Here is a 20,697-nt window from a genome sequence, read left to right as displayed (position 1 = left end):
TCTGCCTCCGGAGCTGTCGAGGCTCAATCTGTGACAGCAAGCCGCCTACTGCCCCCATGATCCTGCGCACCACCCACTGCTACAATCATTATCATTAGTCCTGTTATTATTATAATACATCTCTATGTGAAACTTGCACTGTAATATGTTCTCCCCCACCCAAAGCCTGGTTCTGCTCAAGGTTGCTCAAGGTTTCAATAAAGTTTTTCCTTGCCACATTAGTATTGTAACGAGTCTAGACCTGCTTTATATGAAAAGTGCCCTGAGATAACTTCTGCTGCGATCTAGGACTGTGTAAATGAAACCGACTTGACTTGACTTACATGGCGGTATATGGTAAAACCTAATGCAGCGCAGAGAAAAGCCATAGATACAGTGAAGTGACTCATCGACCTCAGTCATATTAATACACAACAGTTTGAAGATTAGTTAAAGCACAACAAATGTCGTCTTTGTAGGGACCCTGACCTTTCAGACAATGGTGACGAGGAGAGTCTTCATGAAATATATTAAATGGCTCAGTAATGGAATAAGAATCTCAAGCTCTACAGTCACCTCTGAGAGACTGGGTGGTTGGAGATATTCACCTGCAGGAGCACAGGGCGGGAGATCAGGTAGGGGGAGGTCATACCAGTAGTTGTTCGAAATGATTTGCCATTGTTTAAGGTTCTTGTTGTTTCTTTCCTTCAAGTTTTCTTTACATGCAGTGAATTTCAATTTATTGTGTATTTGTATCTTAACAGATCCAGAATCATGAGAAGCTGTTTGATACCTGCCGCTGAGGAAGCAGATCATGTGTTGGAGCCATTTAATATATGTCATTTGAGATAATTGTAAGTTAGGCAAATAGTTATGTTGTTGTTGTTGTTGTTATATAATTTTGAATCGTGTATTTACTTATCTTTTCTGTAAACAGGATAAACAATCCAGGCGAAGCAATTTAAAGATTCCTTTTTGACTGTAGTGGATTCATTAACAATGTAAGCTGACGTATTCACGCTTTCTTTATTATTTGTTGTGGTATGCATGGCAATGCATTGACTTTATTTGTTGTATAGAAAATCATCCATCCATTCATCCATCTATCCTGTTTTAATGTGCACATCAGCTAGAGGCTCTATGGTCCAGTGATTATCGTACCATCAGGCAACAATATCCAAACTTATAACACGTCAGGATTAGATTACATATTCTCCCACTGTCTGTTTGGCCCATACAGAAGCATTACATCAAACAAATGAGAAACTGAAAAATAATTGAACAAATCCCTGTAAGATGAGTTGTACATCAGTCATTTAATTACAAAAAACTAACATGGAATCATCCCAGCAAATAACACATTTTATGAGCATTTATAAACAGTTTTTATTGTTGGTGTCAGTGAATGTAAAATATACATAATATGTATAAAAAAGTAAGTTACACACACGGGTATCTATATGAAAAGGGACTGACACTTTCTTTACAATACAAATTTTATTTAAGTAGAATAAATGAAAATGGTTACATTAGTTTTCCACGGTGTGATATGAAAAGTCTGAATGAGAATTCACCTGGAGAATGGAGAAAACTGCCTGTGTAAATGTCTAAATGGGAAATAAAGTTCTAGATTATTTTTATTTTTCTCCTCCTCAGACATTCTTCTCCTTGGTGAGTCTGTTATCCAACTCATTATTATTTCTATATTTAAAAGTCTGCTTGGGTTTTTGTGCGTTTTACCTGTATTTCATTATTCTCTTTTATATTTTTCCACTCTTTTATCATGTGTGTGTGTGTGTGTGTGTATGTGCAAGAAAACTAAACCTGTAACTCTGAAGTCTGAAAACCAGCTGACATATTTCCATTTAAAAAGGCAGAAGAAAGTTAATCGGGCAGAAAATAAAAGTGGCTTTTTATGAATTCATTTTGTTTGTAGCTGCCTGAAAAAATCACTAACAACACACAAACCAGAAAGTAGTCAAAAGTGGTAAACTGAAAAGAATCTGGACACTTCCAATCACTAAAAGGTGGCAGAATTAATTTAAAAAAAAAGAGAAAGCAAAAGAGAAAATCTTAAATATTTACACACACATGTTCAGCTCAAAGTAGCCTTATAAACAACAATAACAACAAACTATGTCAAAGGAAAAAAAGATTAGGACGTTAAATTGTGCATTTGATTATTGGAAATGGACGCGTTTTGTGATTTTATTGTTGAGAAAGGTATGTTTTTGTTGAGAAAAACTCGGTACTCAGTAGTTATTACTAAATTATTACACGACTACTCAGATCTCATGGGTTCATTGGACCACATCGTCACCTGTCACGTTTCATGACTGTATCTTGTACAGTTGCGATGCTAAAACACCTGCCACACTACTCTGTGCTAGCTCCTGCTACAGTAAGCGTCTCCTGGACCACATTTTGCCATGGTGACACGCGCACACATACACACACACACACACACACACACGCACACACACACACACACACCAGAGGCTTTTCACAAGTTGAAAACAGAAGCAGCCACACACTGTCGCAGCTGCTAAAAATAGAAAGTCGTCATGCTAAGTAAAGTCTAATGGCCTAAAACTGATTTTTTTCTTTGTTCCTGTAAAGCTGATATGTTGGAGGCTTTCAGTATTACTGTGCTTAATACAACATTAAATATGACATGATATGATTGGGTTTGATTTTGCCATATTTGAGGTTTCTGCCTCAGGTTCAACTATTCTGAACATATAGTAGAAAACAGCTTATAATCTCCTTAGTCCTGCATTTGCTGTGTGTGTTCATGGTTTGTCTGTTGTCTGAAACAGTTTTTCTGTCCCATGTAGTATTAAGTAACGTCTGGTGATTTCTTTGTTAAAGTCCCAGTAGAGAGCAGAAGACTCTTGCTCTGTCAACAAATGCAATTTCCTGTTGGAGAAGCGTCGAACCAGAGTCCAGGCCTGCAGAATCAAAAGGGACGGGCGAGCAGACAGAGGAGGCAGAAAACACATCAACAGACTTCATCATCCGTCTCGTCGGTTACAAAACAAAACCACTCACAAACAGGAGGAGACAGAGGAAGGAAGACAAGAAAACAGAAGTCATACTGCTATTTACATGTACACAAATGTGTCAAAGCAAAATGTCCACGAAGGTCAGGAGAGTTTCCGCCGCTCACTTAAAAAAAACACATCTAATACTGTATATCTGCACCACCTCAGTGAAGTCAGGGTCCGCCGTGGTCATGTGTTGTGCAGCTGATCAGGTGTGTTTTTGCTTATATTCAGTCCAGTTTCCTGTTTCCAGTTCCAGACAGTGACAAGTAATCGCAGACCCCTCTGGTCCTGTCGCTGAATCTGTGGAGGTTTCTCAGATGAACCACTCAGCTCGTGGTCAGATCAGATTTTGGCGGCAACTCCAGGGTCTCAGCGACTTCTCCCAACTCATCCAGCAGCTCTGTGAACGCCGGCCGTCTGAAGGACTCCAGCTTAGATTAGAAAAAAAGACAGTGGCTCTGTGAGGACAAGTGTTTTTCTGGCAGTTTGGCTTATTGCTTTATATCAGTGGTATTTTCATTGGTGGAAGAAATATTCAGATTATAAGCAGAGCGACCGCAGGGGCCCACGCTCAGTAGGGTCCCCTACTGTGTCACATTTGTTCTGCCATATGATGACGGAGAGTAGACATAACAAATCTCCATCTGTTGTGCTACACTTCAGCATGGCCTCTGGCAATCAGCAGAATTTAATGATCTACAATTTTAATAAAATGATAAAAGGTAAAGAAACATGTAATATACACTTAGTTGGCAGTTCATTAGGTCCACCTGGTTAAAACTAATGCAGTCTAATCCAACAGCTCTGCAACAAATCCTTTTATCATGAAGGTTGTAATGTTCATTTTGTAGGATGTAGTTGAATTGTATTATTTTATATTGAAAGTGTTTTTTTCTGAAGGGTGAAATAAAGAACATTAACGAACTTCTCCTCCTTCTTTTAGTGGCTTACTGACCATCACTTCAGATAACTTAATGCTCATCCCTCTTGTTTTGTCTGCCTCCATTTACCACTTAAAATTGATTAGCTAACACAGAGCAGGTACATAAACCTTATGACTGTTACTGATGATTCCCCGAAAAATGTATGGAACAAGACTAGGTCTGAACCTAGTACATGTCTGGATGCCTATGGTCAAATCCTGATTTTATATTATAACCGCAACGCCATCTGACTAATCACCAAACACATAAATTAAATTTATTCTTTAATTTACTGTAAAATGATCACTGAGAAAGAGAGAGAGAGAGAGAGAGAGAGAGAGAGAGAGAGAGAGAGAGAGAGAGAATAACACACAGCAAAGGGCCACTGGACAGACTTGAACCCGGGCCACTGGCTCCGAACTCCAGGATGTAACAGACTTTCATTAGAGGCAGATCTTTACGTCTAACTCCCACTGTTTGATATGTAGAGTCTGTCATAGCGGTTAGTACGAAGCCTCGTTACTGATGACTTCTCTCTCTCCTGCTCTCTCCGCTCAGTGTGTCTCATGTTTAGTTATTCCTCTGCCTCCTTTAGTAATAATGATACATGTAATGTGATGTATGTAATGGAGGTGAGGCTCAGTGTATTGGAAGCGCTCCTCCTCTTCTCTGCAGTTCCCGAGCACCCGGGAAACCAGTGCGGCTCTGTAGACTGCTTGAAACAAGAGGTGTAGCCCCTGGCCCTTGGTAAGCATCCATACACAGTCCAGTCATTTATCAGCTTTACAGCCAGTCTGTTTGAAAAAAGTGTCTAAATCTAGAGACAATGAGCTCAGTTGGAAACGCTGCAGCTCCAAACAGCCCTAATAGAACCTGTTTGTACCAGAAACTCCAACTCAGTGACGAAGCACTCTGCTGACCAGTGGTGGAAATATGATCACTCAGTCACGGTCAGTCATTCAGTCAGTCAGTCAGTCCAACCAATAATCCATCCAATAGCGAGATAAAACACTAATTAAACTACTTGCTAACAAATTATTACGTCATGTCGATTCGTCTTCACAAATTAAACATACCAGTCTTATAGCTTTTGATTAACATTGCACGTTTTGTTCAACAAGGCAAGAACAATGCTGTGAACTTGTTTTTGTGTCACTGTGTTTCTACCTACCATACAGCAGCTGGCTGCTAACTCCAGGAGACGCTGAGGACAGTCGCTCACCAACTCCCTGAATGTTTTCACATCCAGCCCGTAGTCCTGAAACACATTTACATCAACAGTCACTGCAGTATAGGCACACTATGCTATACACTACATTTTACTAGGCACTTGCTAGGAACTGTGTCTTGCATAAACCTATGTATAACACGACACACACTGTGTGTGTACCTGGAACAATGCAAATTTGTTTCCCTTTCAAAGCTTGTGATGAATTGGTAACAACACATATCAAGCTAACATATGTTGCTATTCACATGCTGTTTCGAAGAAGAATATTCATGTGTTGACTCACACATGACACATAAGGTGTGGTTTGACTCATAAGTGTATTGCAGGTCCATATTTAAGAACTGCTAATAAGTGCTAACATTTAATATTCACATATGTTTTGTCGTTACATGGCCAACATTAGTAATAACTGATGTTTACTAGGAATGGGAAGCAAAACCAATATTGTTTTGCTTCTACTTATATTCTATTCCTTCTTTTATTCTACTGAAGTTAGCATGCTAACCAGTTTCCAGCTTCGTCCCGTCACTTTTTGATACTGAGTCAGGCTAAAGCATCCCGGCTGCCCTGAAGCACTGCTCAGAGGATGTATTATAACCTCTTGTCTTGTAAATGCAACAATGGCTGAGGCTCTCGGTAAGAATGGTAAGCAGAGGTGGGGAACTTTAGTCACATGACTTGACTCAAGTCAGACTTGAGTTAAAATTTGAGGACTTGAGATTTGCTTGACGAATACTGATAAAAGACTCGACTTGACTTTAACTTGGTATTCATGACTTGAGACTTGACTTAGATTTGCAACAAACATTTGCATTTTCTAGATATTGAGAAGTTACATTTTTATTTTTGAAACATGATTGGGTGATTTCTGAACCTGGCAACCTTTTGGATGCAGCAGACCAGCAGAGGCCGACGCACAAGGCAGTTATCATGGGGACTGAGTCCAAAAGTACTAAAAATTTCATTTCAAATAGCGCTGTATAGCAATAGTAAAAAAGAATGGCACTCAGTAGAGCACATACCTTTGCCAAGGCCAAACAATCCTATACATTATAGGAAGTGATAAAAAAAATCCTGGATCTGCCCCATTAACTGGAACCTGACCATGACTGTAGCACTGGGTGGCTGCAGTCACAGAACCGGACTAGATCAGTGAGCTGCAACAGTTTTCATTAATGTTGATAGAACTAAACTTTTAATAACCACTGTCTTCTACCTGATTTAAATGTGGCAACTGGGGCTGATCATCAGTATTTGGTATAACTTGACTTGTGACTTGCTTGACCCGAGCAGTGACTTGACTTGACTCTCACCACAGTAAATTGGGACTTGCTTGAGACTTGAAGGTTAAGACTTGAGACTTGCTTGTGACTTGCACATATGTGATTCACTCCCACCTCTGCTGGTAAGTAAAGGTTTATGCTATAGTAGGCTATATAACAACAGCAAAACATTAGTAGTTAGTTAGTAAACATTTTTTGGAAATAGGCTTCTTCAATCCCTTGTTCCGAGATTGATAACATTCAAGCTACAAAGAGGCAAATATTTTATATATTGCCAACCACTGATGTGACGTAGTTTTCCAGGTTGTGTATGTGTATGATTGCTCTCCCTTTAGAAGCAGCCTGATATGAAGCATGTGCTGCTGCGATGACTGGCTTCTCTTCGACCTCTACCTGTGTTCTGGGTAGTATCTCTGGGTCGGCAGGAATCCTGGCCAGGATTTCACACAGCACAATGCCGAAGGAGAAAACATCCACCTGGAGCAGGAGAGATAGGATGCAATAATTTAGGCAGACAGACACATTGGTTTGAAGTTGGCAAACATTACTTAGGTCCAGCCTCTCACTTCTGATAACTTGCTGCTTTCCTTTGCTTTATATGACAGTAAATTCATCGTTTTTGGGTTTTAGACGTTTGGTTGTAAAAACAACCTTCGGGACATCACATGTGCACGTGTTCCCTGGAACAAAGTGAACATCCAGCTGCCAGACAAACAGTCTCTCTTTACTCTCTCCACTTATCAATAGGCTCAATGGGATCTGCTGTCAGCACCTTTCCAGAGCACTAAATAATTCACCGAACGCCACATGTGAAGAGAGTCAGTTCACAGCTGCCTGTGCGGTGTAGGCAGCCTCCATCACCCGGACCGACTGATATCTGCTCCGAGACAACAGCTTGGACGAGCTGTAGGAAACTGTTTTCTGACCAATTAATAGATTCATTGAGAAAATAATAAGTAGATTTATTTCATTTAATTCATTGTTTTATATCATATTAGCATATTTTTGTGGTAAGATTTATTTATTTATTTATTTTATTACATTGATAGGATATCATATAAATTATTATTCATTTATTTATTTTCAATTATTTTATCTTTATTGCGTTCTCCCTACGATTATATTTATTTTACATCATTAATGTCCACTACACTTTCCTTTTCACCCTCTCACAAAACAGATACATATGACTACATCACATACAAACCTCAAAAAATACACACACACGTACATACACACACCCGCACACATACCATACACATCACATTGTTTTTGTTGTCATTTACATGTCTGTTTATTTTATGTGCCCTTCGTGTCACACTTGTTTCTGTTATGCAAAGTTACTAGTAAACAAAAAAAAATTTCTACAGTAAAACATGAGTGTGTGTACTAAAAACAGGAAGTTTATCCAGCACCTTGCGGTCGTACGGCTCCCCTCGGAGCATCTCAGGGGCCATCCAAAAGGCTGAGCCCACTAGTGAGAGCTTCCTGCCGGGATCTTTGACCGGCAGCTCCACCACCTCCCTCGCCAGGCCGAAGTCCGTCACCAGGGCCTCGCGTCCCCGAGACGTCACCCGGATCAGACAGTTCTGGAGAAACGCAAACAGGAGTTACAGGTTGATGCAGCTGCAATATAACATTATGTCAGTAGATGGCAGTGTGAGGCTGACGTCTGAAAAAGCATCAACAGTCTCTTTTATCCACTATGTATTTCTTTTTTTTTTTTTAAAGTCTTGATGTTTGAATGTGCTTCCACTGATTGTGCACGTGTTCCCTGGAACAAAGTGAACATCCAGCTGCCAGACAAACAGTCTCTCTTTACTCTTTCCACTTATCAATAGGCTCAATGGGATCTGCTGTCAGCACCTTTCCAGAGCACTAAATAATTCACCCAACACCACATGTGAAGAGAGTCAGTTCACAGCTGCCCGTGTGGTGTAGGCAGCCTCCATCACCCGGACCGACTGATATCTGACTTTTAATGAAAAAGTTCATAATTTCTGTAAAAAAAAAAAGAAAAAAAAGATTAAATCACGGTTCAGGGAGTTTAGAGGATGAGAGCTGGAGGTGTGATGACAGGCAGACAGTGGGAGAGCTGCAGTTGCATAACAACAGTGGGTGGCCTGAAGGGTGTGTGTGTGTGTGTGTGTGGCGTATATGTGTGATATTGATGCATTTGTATAACTCTGCATGTATATAGAGAATCTTTGTTGATAGAGAACAGAAACACAAAAATGTGATTTGTGTGTTTTGTCTACCCAAACAACAGAAATACATATTCTATTCATCCATTTTTTCTCTTTTTGTACAGCAAACTTGCAAACACCTCTCAGATCATATCTGCTCTCTTGTACTGAAAAACGTCTTCTTCTTCTTCTGTACGCAGTTTTGGAGTGACTTTGACTCAGCTCTGAACATTATTTTATAACATATTAAATCATTACATTTCCTTGCATGAGTATTTAGAAACATTTGAGATTTGAGAACAATGAACAATTCTGTTTGTAAGGTGTGTTAGTGTGTGTGGCTGGGTGTGTGTGTGTGTGTGTGTGTGGAAGTTGAGTCTCTTAGCATCTGGCTCCCATTGCTCCAGAAGCCTTTTCCATGCAGTAGCCTGTCATTACGAGGCTCTACTGGGAAAAAACTTCAGTCCCAGACTTCACCCCTAAATTTAGCTCCAGGCCCCTCACCTCTCTGCCAAGGAAAGTAACGGTTTGGGGAACAAAAATGGAAAGCTCTTGTAGATACAAAGAAAAAAAAAGGCAGCTTGTAAGCACTAATTAAACGGGGCCTCAATTTTCCATAGCTTCAACTCAAGTTAATCGGTTACTGAGGCATATTCACAATGACTGCATCAGTTCAGGGGGAGCTCTGGAATGTCATTTGCCTTTTAGATGTCCTGAAACATTGACGTCAGGACACTGAGCGACTCAATCGCAGGAAACTTTCTTTCAACAAATTTAAAGTGCAACTTTTCAGGCTGGGATTTGGATTATCATTACTGCAGCTATAGGGACCATTTGTCACACCACAGACAAACAGGCTCCAGGAAATGTGTAAGATTAGAAGTTTTTTTTGCTTTTTAAATCATGGAAACTTGGATTGGGGTTTATCTTTCTACCATCAATCTGGTCATTTTCATCAAAGTAACAAGAGTTTCATATCTTCTCTAACAAAGAGCTGGAGTCATGACTACTAGCTGTTACTAAATGTTATTTGTTCTGCAACAGTAGTTGAGTACATGACATCACACAAGTTTTCACAGCAAGAAAACTGACAACTCCAACATCTGTAATTTGGTTAAAGGTCTTATAATACATAATACAGTTTATTCATAAAGCGCTTTTTATAGCACACAGATGCTTTACATTAGTGGAAATGATCAGAGAAACTAAAATTATACAAAAAATATAAAGCACACAAAATTATAACATATAAAAAGCAGTTCTGAAAAGGTGAGTTACGATTAGGGATTTAAACATGGACAGTGAGATGTCCATGTCTTTTTTGATTAAAATGCAGCTCTAGGCTCTATATTAATACTATACTATAATGAAAGCACAAAATATTTATTAGCGATATCAACAATTTTGATGTCGCTAATAAGTAGAGGATATAGTGAGAGACATGCCTCATTTACTCATATGTTTTGGTTTTACACAATATTAAAGACATTATATGAAAAAATAGACTTGCATGAGCAAAGAACAAACAAAAAGCTAAATGTAATGTTTTGTTGATGTTTACCATGCTCATACATGCAAACTGTGATACTTAGCCTTTTCCTTATTTTACTGTGACGATGAACACCCTGCTACTCATGTGATTTTCCTATGGGACATCTCCAAAGAATCTGGTAGTTAAAGAGACTACAAACAAACCACAAATTACTATTGCGGGGAAAAATCTGTCTTGGAAGAGGAACTCAGGCCAGAGATCATGTTTCTCTTACAGCACGGTCTGTCAGCTGTGCTGCCAAGGCTTTCAAATCCAGAGTGTGAGCTCAGTCTGTTTGGCTTTCTTTACTGGGGTAAATTACAGACAGGTAAGCATCTAAAGAGAGGTTAACTAGCTTTTGTGAGTGCCTGGTTCGGCTACCAGCATGCTATTCACCTACCTGCTACATGAAACATTTTACCAGTTAACCTTGAGGAGGATGTTTTGCTTCTCTTTGGCCTTGTGAATTTCTAACTTTACTGTATGTTTACTACACAACAAGTTTGCAGGAACTCTGCATGAAGTTGCTTTATGTCCAAAAGTAATTTTTTATAGTCATTTATGTGCTCTGGTCTGGAGTGAAGCAGATTGTCACATATCTGTATATACTGTACCTCCTCCAACCTGAACAACCACACAGGTCTTTTTTTTTTTCAACCCTCTGATCCGACTCATAGGAGTGTCTCCTAAAATAGCGCCCCTACAGCGGCTTGGCGTACCAGACCTTGGTTGTCATGGTTACAATAATAAACACGTGGATTGTACTGACAGCGGTGTACCTACCTTTGTCACCATGGATTCTTTAATCATGGTCATGGCTTGGTTAGGTTTAGGCTCAAAAACTACTTGGTTAGATTTAGGAAAAGCTCATGATTTGGGTTCAAAAAAGTACTTCCTCAACATTACATGGTTTTTGTTGTCACGGTTACAGTATAAACAGATACTTTCACATGGGAATTGAACACCGCTCTCCTGTGTCATATTGCTGTGTTTCGTTGACCCATCCATCCATCAAAACCTCCTCCTGACGTGGACTTTGTCTCTCTTTATACTACGTCACCGCACTTTTCCTTTTTGTTCTGTCATAGTTACTATGACCACTAGATGTCGCCTAGCAACAAAACCTAACTAAATACAAAAATCGTAAATACAAATGGAGACATCAGCGACAATGTGAGATATAACCCAAACCCCCACCCCATTGGTCCAACAATGTCTGATGCTGTTTAGGAGTAAACTTTCACACCTAATCTATAATATATCTGACCAGGCCTCTGTTCCAGAGCGTTTCAGCCAATGAGGCTCAGGAATTCAGCACAACCAGCATGTCCTTTTCAAGTTAATTCTTTTGGATGTTTTATGTTGCATATCAGAGGTTTAATCTCTGCAATTATGACAAATCCCAAGAGGCGCAGGCTCTGACGGATACACTTCAAGGTACCGGAATGTTTTCAAGTCCCTCAGTCTGTCCCCGTGGGACAGTGTCAACTACAGCGCCTCCCCTGTGGGGTCTCTGTGGCGGCCCACCGGGGTGGTAGCTGTGATAGCGGATGATGAGAAATGAGATGAAACATTAATGACCCCTGTGGGGGACACTGGTCTGACACAGGAGACTGAGGGTCTTACCTTTGAGTTGAGGTCTCTGTGGTAAATGTTCTTGTAGTGCAGGTAGATCATTCCTCTGCTTATGTCACAGGCCAGGTCCACCTTCTCTCTCCAGCTCAGGGGGACATCTTTCCTGGCCAGGAGCTCCTCCAGACAGCCACCATTTACATACTGAAACAGCCAGCAAAACACCCAGTTATAGACAGTGTCAAAATAAAAGACTCCTTCAAATTTAAATAGCAACATTTGTCTTATGTAATATAAAATGAATTATTTATATAGAAACTGTCATATATTTTACATGATGTTGCTGCAGGTGGACAATATAAAAATATCTAATTATGTGCAACTTCTTCTCATGTACAGTCTCATTACTCTGAAGTTATGACTATCGCCACCTTTATGATAAGATCTGAGATTTAAGCTCACTGCTGGACCAAGGTCCGGTTACATAATTAACACCTGACTCAACTCACTCAACATTTCACTGTCAATATCAGCTCACGTCAGAAAACAAAGCCAGCCTGGGAACGTACACCGCAACAATGACACAAGAGCAAACAAGAAAAAAAAGGGTAGGACTCACTTCTAAGATCGGATAGAGTTTGTCTTCTTTAACACAGATTCCCAGATATCTACAATAAGAGGAAAAAACATGTATTATTACTTTTTCATCATGTTTCCCATCAAAATAGTTTATATTTTTTAATTTTAATGTTTTTTTGTTATTTAAATTGCTTATGTATACAGTATATTTTCATTTTGTTTATCGATGACGTTAATCCTGGCAGCTTTTTGATAAAGTGATAAACATGAGCTAACTGTCACCATACTTTAAACATGATGTGCTGATGTAGGTGATATTCATTTATTTTTCTTGTTTTCAACAAATCCTATGAAAAGGGTGAAACCAACCATGTGTTAGTCCGTCTCTCAATATTTACTTTCATATCCTGTGTGTGGCTCTTATAGTCTACTGGCTCCTACTGAGGACCAGAATCTTTAAAAACTGATTAAATATACAAGAGGAAATAGTGCATTTGTTGGGGACTACTTCCACTTGTGAAATAATCCACATCTGATGTTCTCGTGAGAATTTCTGGCAGCAGGACGGTGTATGTGGGATTGAGTCAAAATCAACTACAGAGTGAGTGTTCATGGTAATGAAGGAACATGTCAGCCAGTGCAACAGTGTGGCTCACTGTTTAAACAATGGAGCTCTGTGGATACAAACACAACTCTTGCTGGTCGGAGGCGCTCACTGCTGGTTTTGTTCTTTTTATGGGTTTTCTCGACAATAGGAAAAACTGGAGACGATCTTGCGATTGGATCACACCAGCTGTAACGCCCATCAGCATGTTGACTTTCTGACCTATGAATACTCAGTGGTCGTTACTGGCAACTCAGTACTCATGGGTCGGTTAGCCTTGAGTTTGTCCTCTAGGTTCAAGGTTCAAGTTTCAAGGTAATGTTTATTATCCCCTAGGGGTAATTTGTTGCACAGCCAGCAGTAATTAATTACAATAAATACAGTAATCACACACCAACTTACACTCAAACAATTTACACAAAAGACAGAGTTACATAAGACTATTCAAAAACCAGTGGGCGCAGGAACAAATGGATTTTTGAATCTATTGGTCCTGCATCTGGACATAATATATATATCTGTGACCAGATGGGAGCATCAGGAGGTGACTATGGTCAGCCAGGATCAACTGGGCCTTTTTTTTCTTACAGCTCTGGCTTTGTACGGTTCTCAGAGTTCCTCAAGATTTGTCCCAGCTGGTTAACTGAACAGTCTCACTATGCCTTCCAACCTGTTTCTGTTTTTCAGGGTAAGTGAACCCAAACCAGCAGATAAATGACAAGGTCAAAACAGACTCATAAATGCTCGTAACATGCAATTTGGAAGTTGCAGTTTTAAGAAAATTATGTATAAAATGATGTATAAAGGGATCATTGTTTTCACAACCATGATTCAACGCAAGCTGTAGTACAAGGTTATTATAAATGAAAAGCTTTAATATCAAATTTAACAACATTTAAAATATTGAGTGACCTCTCCCTTTTCTATTCTAGATTTCTCTAAATCAACTTATTTATATTTTTCAGACAGGATTTTTAAACCTGATCACAGATTATTTTCAAATCTGATATTTTATAGAAGAACAATTAAGCAACCTCATTGTGTTCTGAGAACAAAGGCTTCAACAAACTTTCACACACTGTGTTCGGTTTAGTTTGGTGTGTACCAGGTACCAACACTATGACCTCATCAGATACAAAAAGCTACACTCAGATAAACTTACTGCCCCTGACCTTGCTATATAGCTTAGTTAAGATTGCTTAGGCAAACAGTATGTCTGCCTGGCTTCTCACCTTATGTAACTGCTGCAGATGACAGGGCCTGTATTAAGGTCTGGTTTGTGTTGGCTGTGGCTGCAGAAGGGCTGTGCCTCAGTTGTGTTACAGGCACCAAAGTAAATGCAGTTAATAACATTCTACTGGCAAGCTATTTGAGCTTTTGGTACCAGTTTCTTTTAGGTTTTTTCTGGATTTTCCACTTTTTTAAATTAAAATAAAGTGTTTTCAGATAATGTTACTCTGGGCGTGTTGGACGTGTTAAATAAGAAACTGTTTGCTAGCTCAACTTTATATAAGATGTGTTGTTCCTACGGTGGCCCTGAGAGCTCAACACACTGCAGCTTAAGAAAACACACGCAAACAGATAAAACCCAAGCAACTTCAGAAAAAATCTTCATCAATTTGACAACACACGTGCTGCAGATACTCACACACTAACACAACAGAAGAGTTTCCAGAGGACAATAAAAAGTGATGGACCTGGATGGAACAATGCTTTTGTGGCTTGTGAAGTTAAAAGCATTGAACAACAAGTTCACCAGGTGAACCACCGAGGCGCCTCCCTCGTCACGTCTTTATGTCTGCTGGAAACACTTCGATGTGTTGTGAGTATTCGCAGCACGTGCTGTTCCACTGCCTCCGTGTGCTCAATCTATAAATAGATTATTTCTGATCCCTGTATAATTTCTAATATATTTTTCCTACTATTGCAGGCAGCCTGTGGTTTCTATTCATTTCCACATGGCATAAAAATTGTCATTTGTTTTAATTAGCTCTCTGCTTGACATACGCTTTAATGATGATCGGGTCTTCAACCGCTTAAAATGCAGATAAATATCAACCGCATTAGCGGAGCACCGGCAGCGTCCAGCAGCTCTACACCTATGGCTCCACCTCAATGTTGGATGTGGTACAAAACAATTCAACCCTGCTTTCATGCAAAACATTGTTCAACCCGCAGGAAATGGATGAAGTTGCGGTGATTGGACAAAAATGCAAGGTTGTGCAGAATTCACGGGGATTGGTTGAATTTGTGTTAGTAATTATTGCGATCGCAGCATCACAACTTTCTGGAGGGATTGATTATTAGTTTAAGTATGTATAAACAAGTCTAAAGAGTATTATCATTATACTGCTCTGTAATTGTGGTGGCCGTAAACACTGCTACCACACCACAGACTGAGAAGTTGAGATGAAAGGAAAAGTGAGAGTGTGACGTCTGGTTGGGTTTGGGCAGAGACAGAGACAGAGACAGAGACAGAGAAGAGAAACTGAATTTGTTGCGAGGGAGAAGCTCAGGCAATTTCTTTTGCTGTAGGAGAATTTAACCCGTTAGAAAAGCTTTAGTAGACGTGGGATGTGAGCAGACTGTTACCTGACGATGTTGGGGTGGGAGAGTTTCTGCAGCAGGCTGATCTCTCGGACGATGCTGTCTTGGTCCACATCGTTTTTGTAGATCTTGACCACCATCACCTTCCGACTGGTGTTGTGCATCACCTGAAGGACACAGTGTAGACAGTGTGACAGGAGCTTTTGAACTAAATTCTGAAGGTGTAGGTAGGAAACTGATTTGTGTTTTCTGCTCATATTTTGATTCAATTTTTACATCAGTCCAAAATCAGAGAGCAAAGCTGTACTTTCTCCAGTTCACTCAATTCGGACACGGACACGGATCTGATTTCCCCAGTTACTCATCCATCCTGTGGCCTCTTTCTAGCTCATTTCATCATGGACAAAGTCTAAAAGTATTAAAATCTTCTGCTCCTGCAGCACTGGTTTCACATTAGGAGTTATGTAAGGTCTCAGCTGGGGATGAGTATTGCGCCCCCATGGTCTCCAAAGCTGGTGGGCCAATCACAGAATGGCAAGAATGTCCCAATTAGTGGTTGGAACAAAGCAAGCTTTGATGGCAGTGACACGTAGGCTGGCAACAAGGCAAAACGGGGAGAGGACGGAAGGAATACCTTATAGACTTTGGAGAAAAAGCCGCTTCCGATTAGCTCAGCAGTAAAGTTTTCCCAGAACTCCAGTTTGCGGACGGCGGTGCGGAGCTTCTGCCAACGGTCCACATGGTAGTACTTGTCTGAAGACTCACCATATAGGGTGGGGCTGGTGGGCTCTGAGGACACATCCACATCACACATCCTGGAGATATCCACTGGGAAAGTAGGGACACATAATAATAATAATGATAATGAGTTTCTGGTGAATGGGAACATGGTCTACATCACTGTACAGACCTGTTTGGAAGTGAGAAAGCAGGAATTGAACTTCTCTCTGAGATGGAAAATTTATGCTAAGGTATAAACACTTTTGATTTCTGACATGGTTGTACAACATGTTGTATGAACCCCTTCTTTTCTTGTATTAGCCTGCCCTCAGTTTCATTTGTTTCAACTTGACTTTCATGCCTCCACGCCGGCGACAGCCAGAGCCGGAGGCATGTTGTTTTCAGCTTGTCTGTGTCCCATTCTCGTGGATACCATATCTCTGTGACGCCTTGACGCAAGTTCTTTACATTTGGCACAAACATTCACTGGCATGCATTTGGTGGTCAAAGGTCAAAGGTCAGTGTGACTGCACAAAACATTATTTAGCAATAATTTGAGACTTCACACAGCAATTGTGACAACATTTCACACAAATGGTTCATATTTTATGTGTTTCTGGATCAACGGGGATGTAGCCTGAAACTAGTCTGAGTGGTGGAGGCAGACCACCGCAAGGCGCTAAGTGTACTTACTAGGTGCAGCACCACTAGAAGTGAGAACATTCTGTAATTTTGTGGAACGACCTTTTAAATTGATGGGATAATGCGATGCATTCCAAATCTAATCTGATGAGGGGCGAACTGGACCAGAACATCATGTGTTAATGTGATTGACTTTCATTCACTCAGAGTTTAAGCTCCTGCAGCTCATAATCTTGCAGGCATTGACCAGCACCAACTCGCAACACACTATTCATATTGATTATCTACATCTACGTTCATGTATATCTATATAAAGTATCACCCCAACAATATTTAAAATCATTTTTATTGTACACTGCTGCTAAAGTGATCAGCACAAAAGATGATGACAAACCAAAAGGGCAATTTATGCATTTAACAGTATGAAAGCAGCCCTGGATGAAAGAGACGCTCACAAAAGATCTAATTTCACTCTGCCACTTATTAGCTGCACAGATGAGGGAAAGTGCCTCCACTTTACAGACTGAAACGAAGACGGTGAATAATGTGAGGCTGAAAATAGAGGCAGGACCAATGGATAACAGAGCTGGTCACTGAACACACACACAGTGTTCAGAGTGGTCAAGTGGGCTGTTTGTCCTCAACGGACATAATGTAGGTACAATCTTATTTCTGTCATACAAAACATACTGTGCTGTGGAGGAGACTGATGGTAAATGTGCATTGAAGGTAGACTTTTGTAAGACCATGAGAACTTTTGATCATGTTTTTAGTTATTTGTAAAATAATTATCATCATTTATTTTTGTATTTAATTATTTTTCCTGTCATCTACAATACATTTTATTGCACACACATAATGTCAGCTAATGATCTATACCCACCAACAGGAAGGCTATGGTAACTTAGATAACCACTCTTTACAGCTGTTGTGAGCCGAAAAGCAACTCAGAATGCAAAACATGTTGAACCTTGAGGTGGTCGCACTACAACAGTAGAAGAAGTCAGCTTCCACTTCCTGTCACCGAGAAGAGAAACCTGAGGCTGCAGTGGACACAGTCTCACCAACACTGGACAGGTGAAGACCTGGTCTGATGGATCTGGATTTGTGCTGAGGCAGGTGTGGGGAATGTTTTCTGCTTAATACCAATCAATCAGAGGATGTACAATATAACCAATGATCCTAAACATGTCATTGTCAGACAGAGCAAGCGTTGTCAGAAACACCACAACCACACAACCACCAGAGGACCAACCTCCCACAGGCAGCAGGGGAGAAAGGCGAGCTGCTGTGGATGGTCCGTGACCAATCTAATAATCTTGCAACGTTTCTCTCAGGCCTGTGTGATATTGTGGTGAGCCACTACAGTGCACGGCTGAGGTTAGCCAAACAAACCCTGATAGCTGTTTTGACAAGTGGTTTTCAGGAGGAGGATTTCAATAACTAAACTGATGTTATTGAAACTAACCCCCCCAGTCTCCAGACCTGAATCCGGCAGAACACCATAGGGATGTGGTAGAACAGGAGATTGGCAGCATGAATGTGCAGCTGACAAATGTTGGAAATGATGTGATGCAGTCATGTCAACATGGAGAATGGAGCATGTTGACATGACAAAGATGGTTCACGAACAGCTACCAGTATGCAATTCAACCATGGATGTATTTTGAGACCTGGACACGGCGCCCCCGCTCTGCCTTGCAGCAAAAAATCCCCTGCATCCCAAAAATTCTTTCCTATAGACCACAATAGTAAAAGAGACACCTGTAAAACTGTTGACAGACAGCTCCGGCTGTAAACACAGTCGATTATTAATCTTTGTATTGTATTTTTTTTTTTTTTGGACAAAATCTGTGTGAAAAATGAAAATAAGTAGTAGGCCTATAAGAATACGTAGAAGACATGCTTTATGAATATGCTTCAATATAAAAAGGTAAGAAAGTAAAGCCCTCCTTATAATCCTATCTGACAAGTTGTAATATATGTCACATGCATGACTGTAGACTCGTACTTATACAAGTTTGATTAAAGTTATACAACTATCGGAACACGTTGACATTTTTGGAAACACTTCTTTGTTTTCTTGCCCAAGCCTAACACTACTCACATGCCATGTTTGCTAAATGTGAAGCTCCAGCCAGCAGCTGGTTAGCTTAGCTTAGCATAAACACCTAATTTTGCTCCGCTGAAAGGGTAACAAAACCCACCTCCCAGCAAGCACAGATAATGCACAGATATGAGTCTTCTCCTCTAACTCAGGAAGAATGAAACAAATATTTCCCGAAAATGTTGAATTATGCCTTAAAACATCTGATGTAAAACAGCATCCAATGCCTGCAGGACGAGTAGGCCTTGATAAAAGACACTCTTCTATTCTAATTATTCAGCAACTGGAAACACTGGACAAATCAAACACAAAATGAACTAGGCAGGCAATATCTTTTCATGGAGAGAGATCCAGAAGAGAGACAGATGCTGAACCAATAGCCATCATTTCATTGTTTGCAGCCTGGCTGGGCTTAAAGGGCAGTGTCGAAAAAAACTTGAGTTACCACAGCGAAGCTCGCTCCCTGTTCCTCAGAGGGGGTAGTCCTGACCTAATTTCAGCCACAGAGGAACGGTGTGACAACACTGAAGGTCAGAGTTTTGTTTTTTCCATGACAACAGCCTCTCTCGCCTTTACAATGACGCTGGTGGAAAGCACACGCTGACACGCAAACACAATTGGAAGGGTTTCGTCAATCAAACCGGGAGAATCAACCCCGGCTATTCAGGCTGCTTTTGTTCATTCGGCTCCGGACTAAACAATCACTGCACTTTCAGCTCCAACACTGTCAGAGAGAAACGCTTACAGTGCAGCCCTATCATCTAGCTGTCACTCGCTCTGTCGACTTTCTGCTGTCTGAGTCCTTCGCCGCTCCTTCCTTTCTCTCTGCACTGCAGGAAATAGCACAGGCTCCCAAACTTTTTTTTTTACTAAAAAGAAAAAAAGCCAAAAAAATGTCATGCCCACTAAAAATTTGCTTTACCTGCATTTTTATGACATTATAATGTAAAAAGTTGAGAAAACCAGCAGCAAAGGGAGCCCAGTTTAATCTAACTGAAATAACATTATCAATGTAAGATGAGATTTATTCTTGTGAGGACATATTCAACAGATTGCCTTATTTTGCATTGTTCATTATTTTGAGTCCACATAATTTAATTATTTGTAACTACATTTATAAATATTGTATTCTGCTGTTTAAGTTTAATCTGGAACTATATAATACGGCGCACTTTAGTGGCAGGTAATGTGAGTTATGATTAGGAGTGGCGGAGGGATATGTAAGAGGTGACATGTCACTTTGGTAGTCAGTGTTCGGTCTTCCTAGGTTGGGTTCTCCGGGAATTAATAAAGATGGATTGACCTGTACAGAGAAGTTGTCCCCGTGCTCTTGCTTTACCCACAGCCCTTCGATAGTTTAATTAAGCAATATGTAAGGCAATAGTTAAGACATCCCAAAACATGTCTTAAATCAAGAACATAAACTACATGTTTCTTTTGATGCATGGTTTTCATGAGTTTCTGTTATGCAAATTGGTTCAATAAAATGAGTCAAATACAGGCTGTGTCATATTTTGGATTTGACTGATGCATTTGCTTGATGAGGATCTTTTTTTTTCCTTCCCTGTCAAACGCTTCAATCCCATCATGTCATCCTACCAACCATGTTGTTTCTTCTGTCTGAATACATCTTGCTAGCTATATGTAGCATGCCTAAGCGTGGGCATGTGCGTCAACAAAACAGTGATGAATATCTGGCCCTTTGTGTTGCTAAATGTTCTGCTATGTTCACCAGAAGATGCCTGT

General features: G+C 40.3%; 1 protein-coding gene across 2 annotated transcripts in view; it reads right to left on the bottom strand.

Annotated features, from left to right (window-relative positions):
- Positions 1-986: 986 nt before the first annotated feature.
- Positions 987-20,697, bottom strand: part of LOC111648050 (dual specificity testis-specific protein kinase 1) — a 31,122-nt gene continuing 11,411 nt past the window's right edge. For both annotated transcript variants that reach the window (XM_023397803.2, XM_023397805.2), the window contains 8 exons: positions 16,117-16,310; positions 15,528-15,649; positions 12,372-12,420; positions 11,807-11,956; positions 7,879-8,052; positions 6,857-6,940; positions 5,121-5,207; positions 987-3,457 (listed from right to left, as the gene is read on the bottom strand). In XM_023397803.2, coding sequence (XP_023253571.1) covers positions 3,353-3,457; positions 5,121-5,207; positions 6,857-6,940; positions 7,879-8,052; positions 11,807-11,956; positions 12,372-12,420; positions 15,528-15,649; positions 16,117-16,310 — 965 coding nt within the window. In that variant the 3' untranslated portion in view covers positions 987-3,352. The remainder of the gene's footprint in view (positions 3,458-5,120; positions 5,208-6,856; positions 6,941-7,878; positions 8,053-11,806; positions 11,957-12,371; positions 12,421-15,527; positions 15,650-16,116; positions 16,311-20,697) is intronic.

This window comes from Seriola lalandi, unplaced genomic scaffold (genome assembly GCF_002814215.2).
Source record: "Seriola lalandi dorsalis isolate HSWRI2012SDOR001 ecotype SW California unplaced genomic scaffold, Sedor1 jcf7180002054883, whole genome shotgun sequence".
Classification (NCBI taxonomy): domain Eukaryota; kingdom Metazoa; phylum Chordata; class Actinopteri; order Carangiformes; family Carangidae; genus Seriola; species Seriola lalandi.
This window is presented reverse-complemented; position numbering and strand designations above follow the sequence as displayed.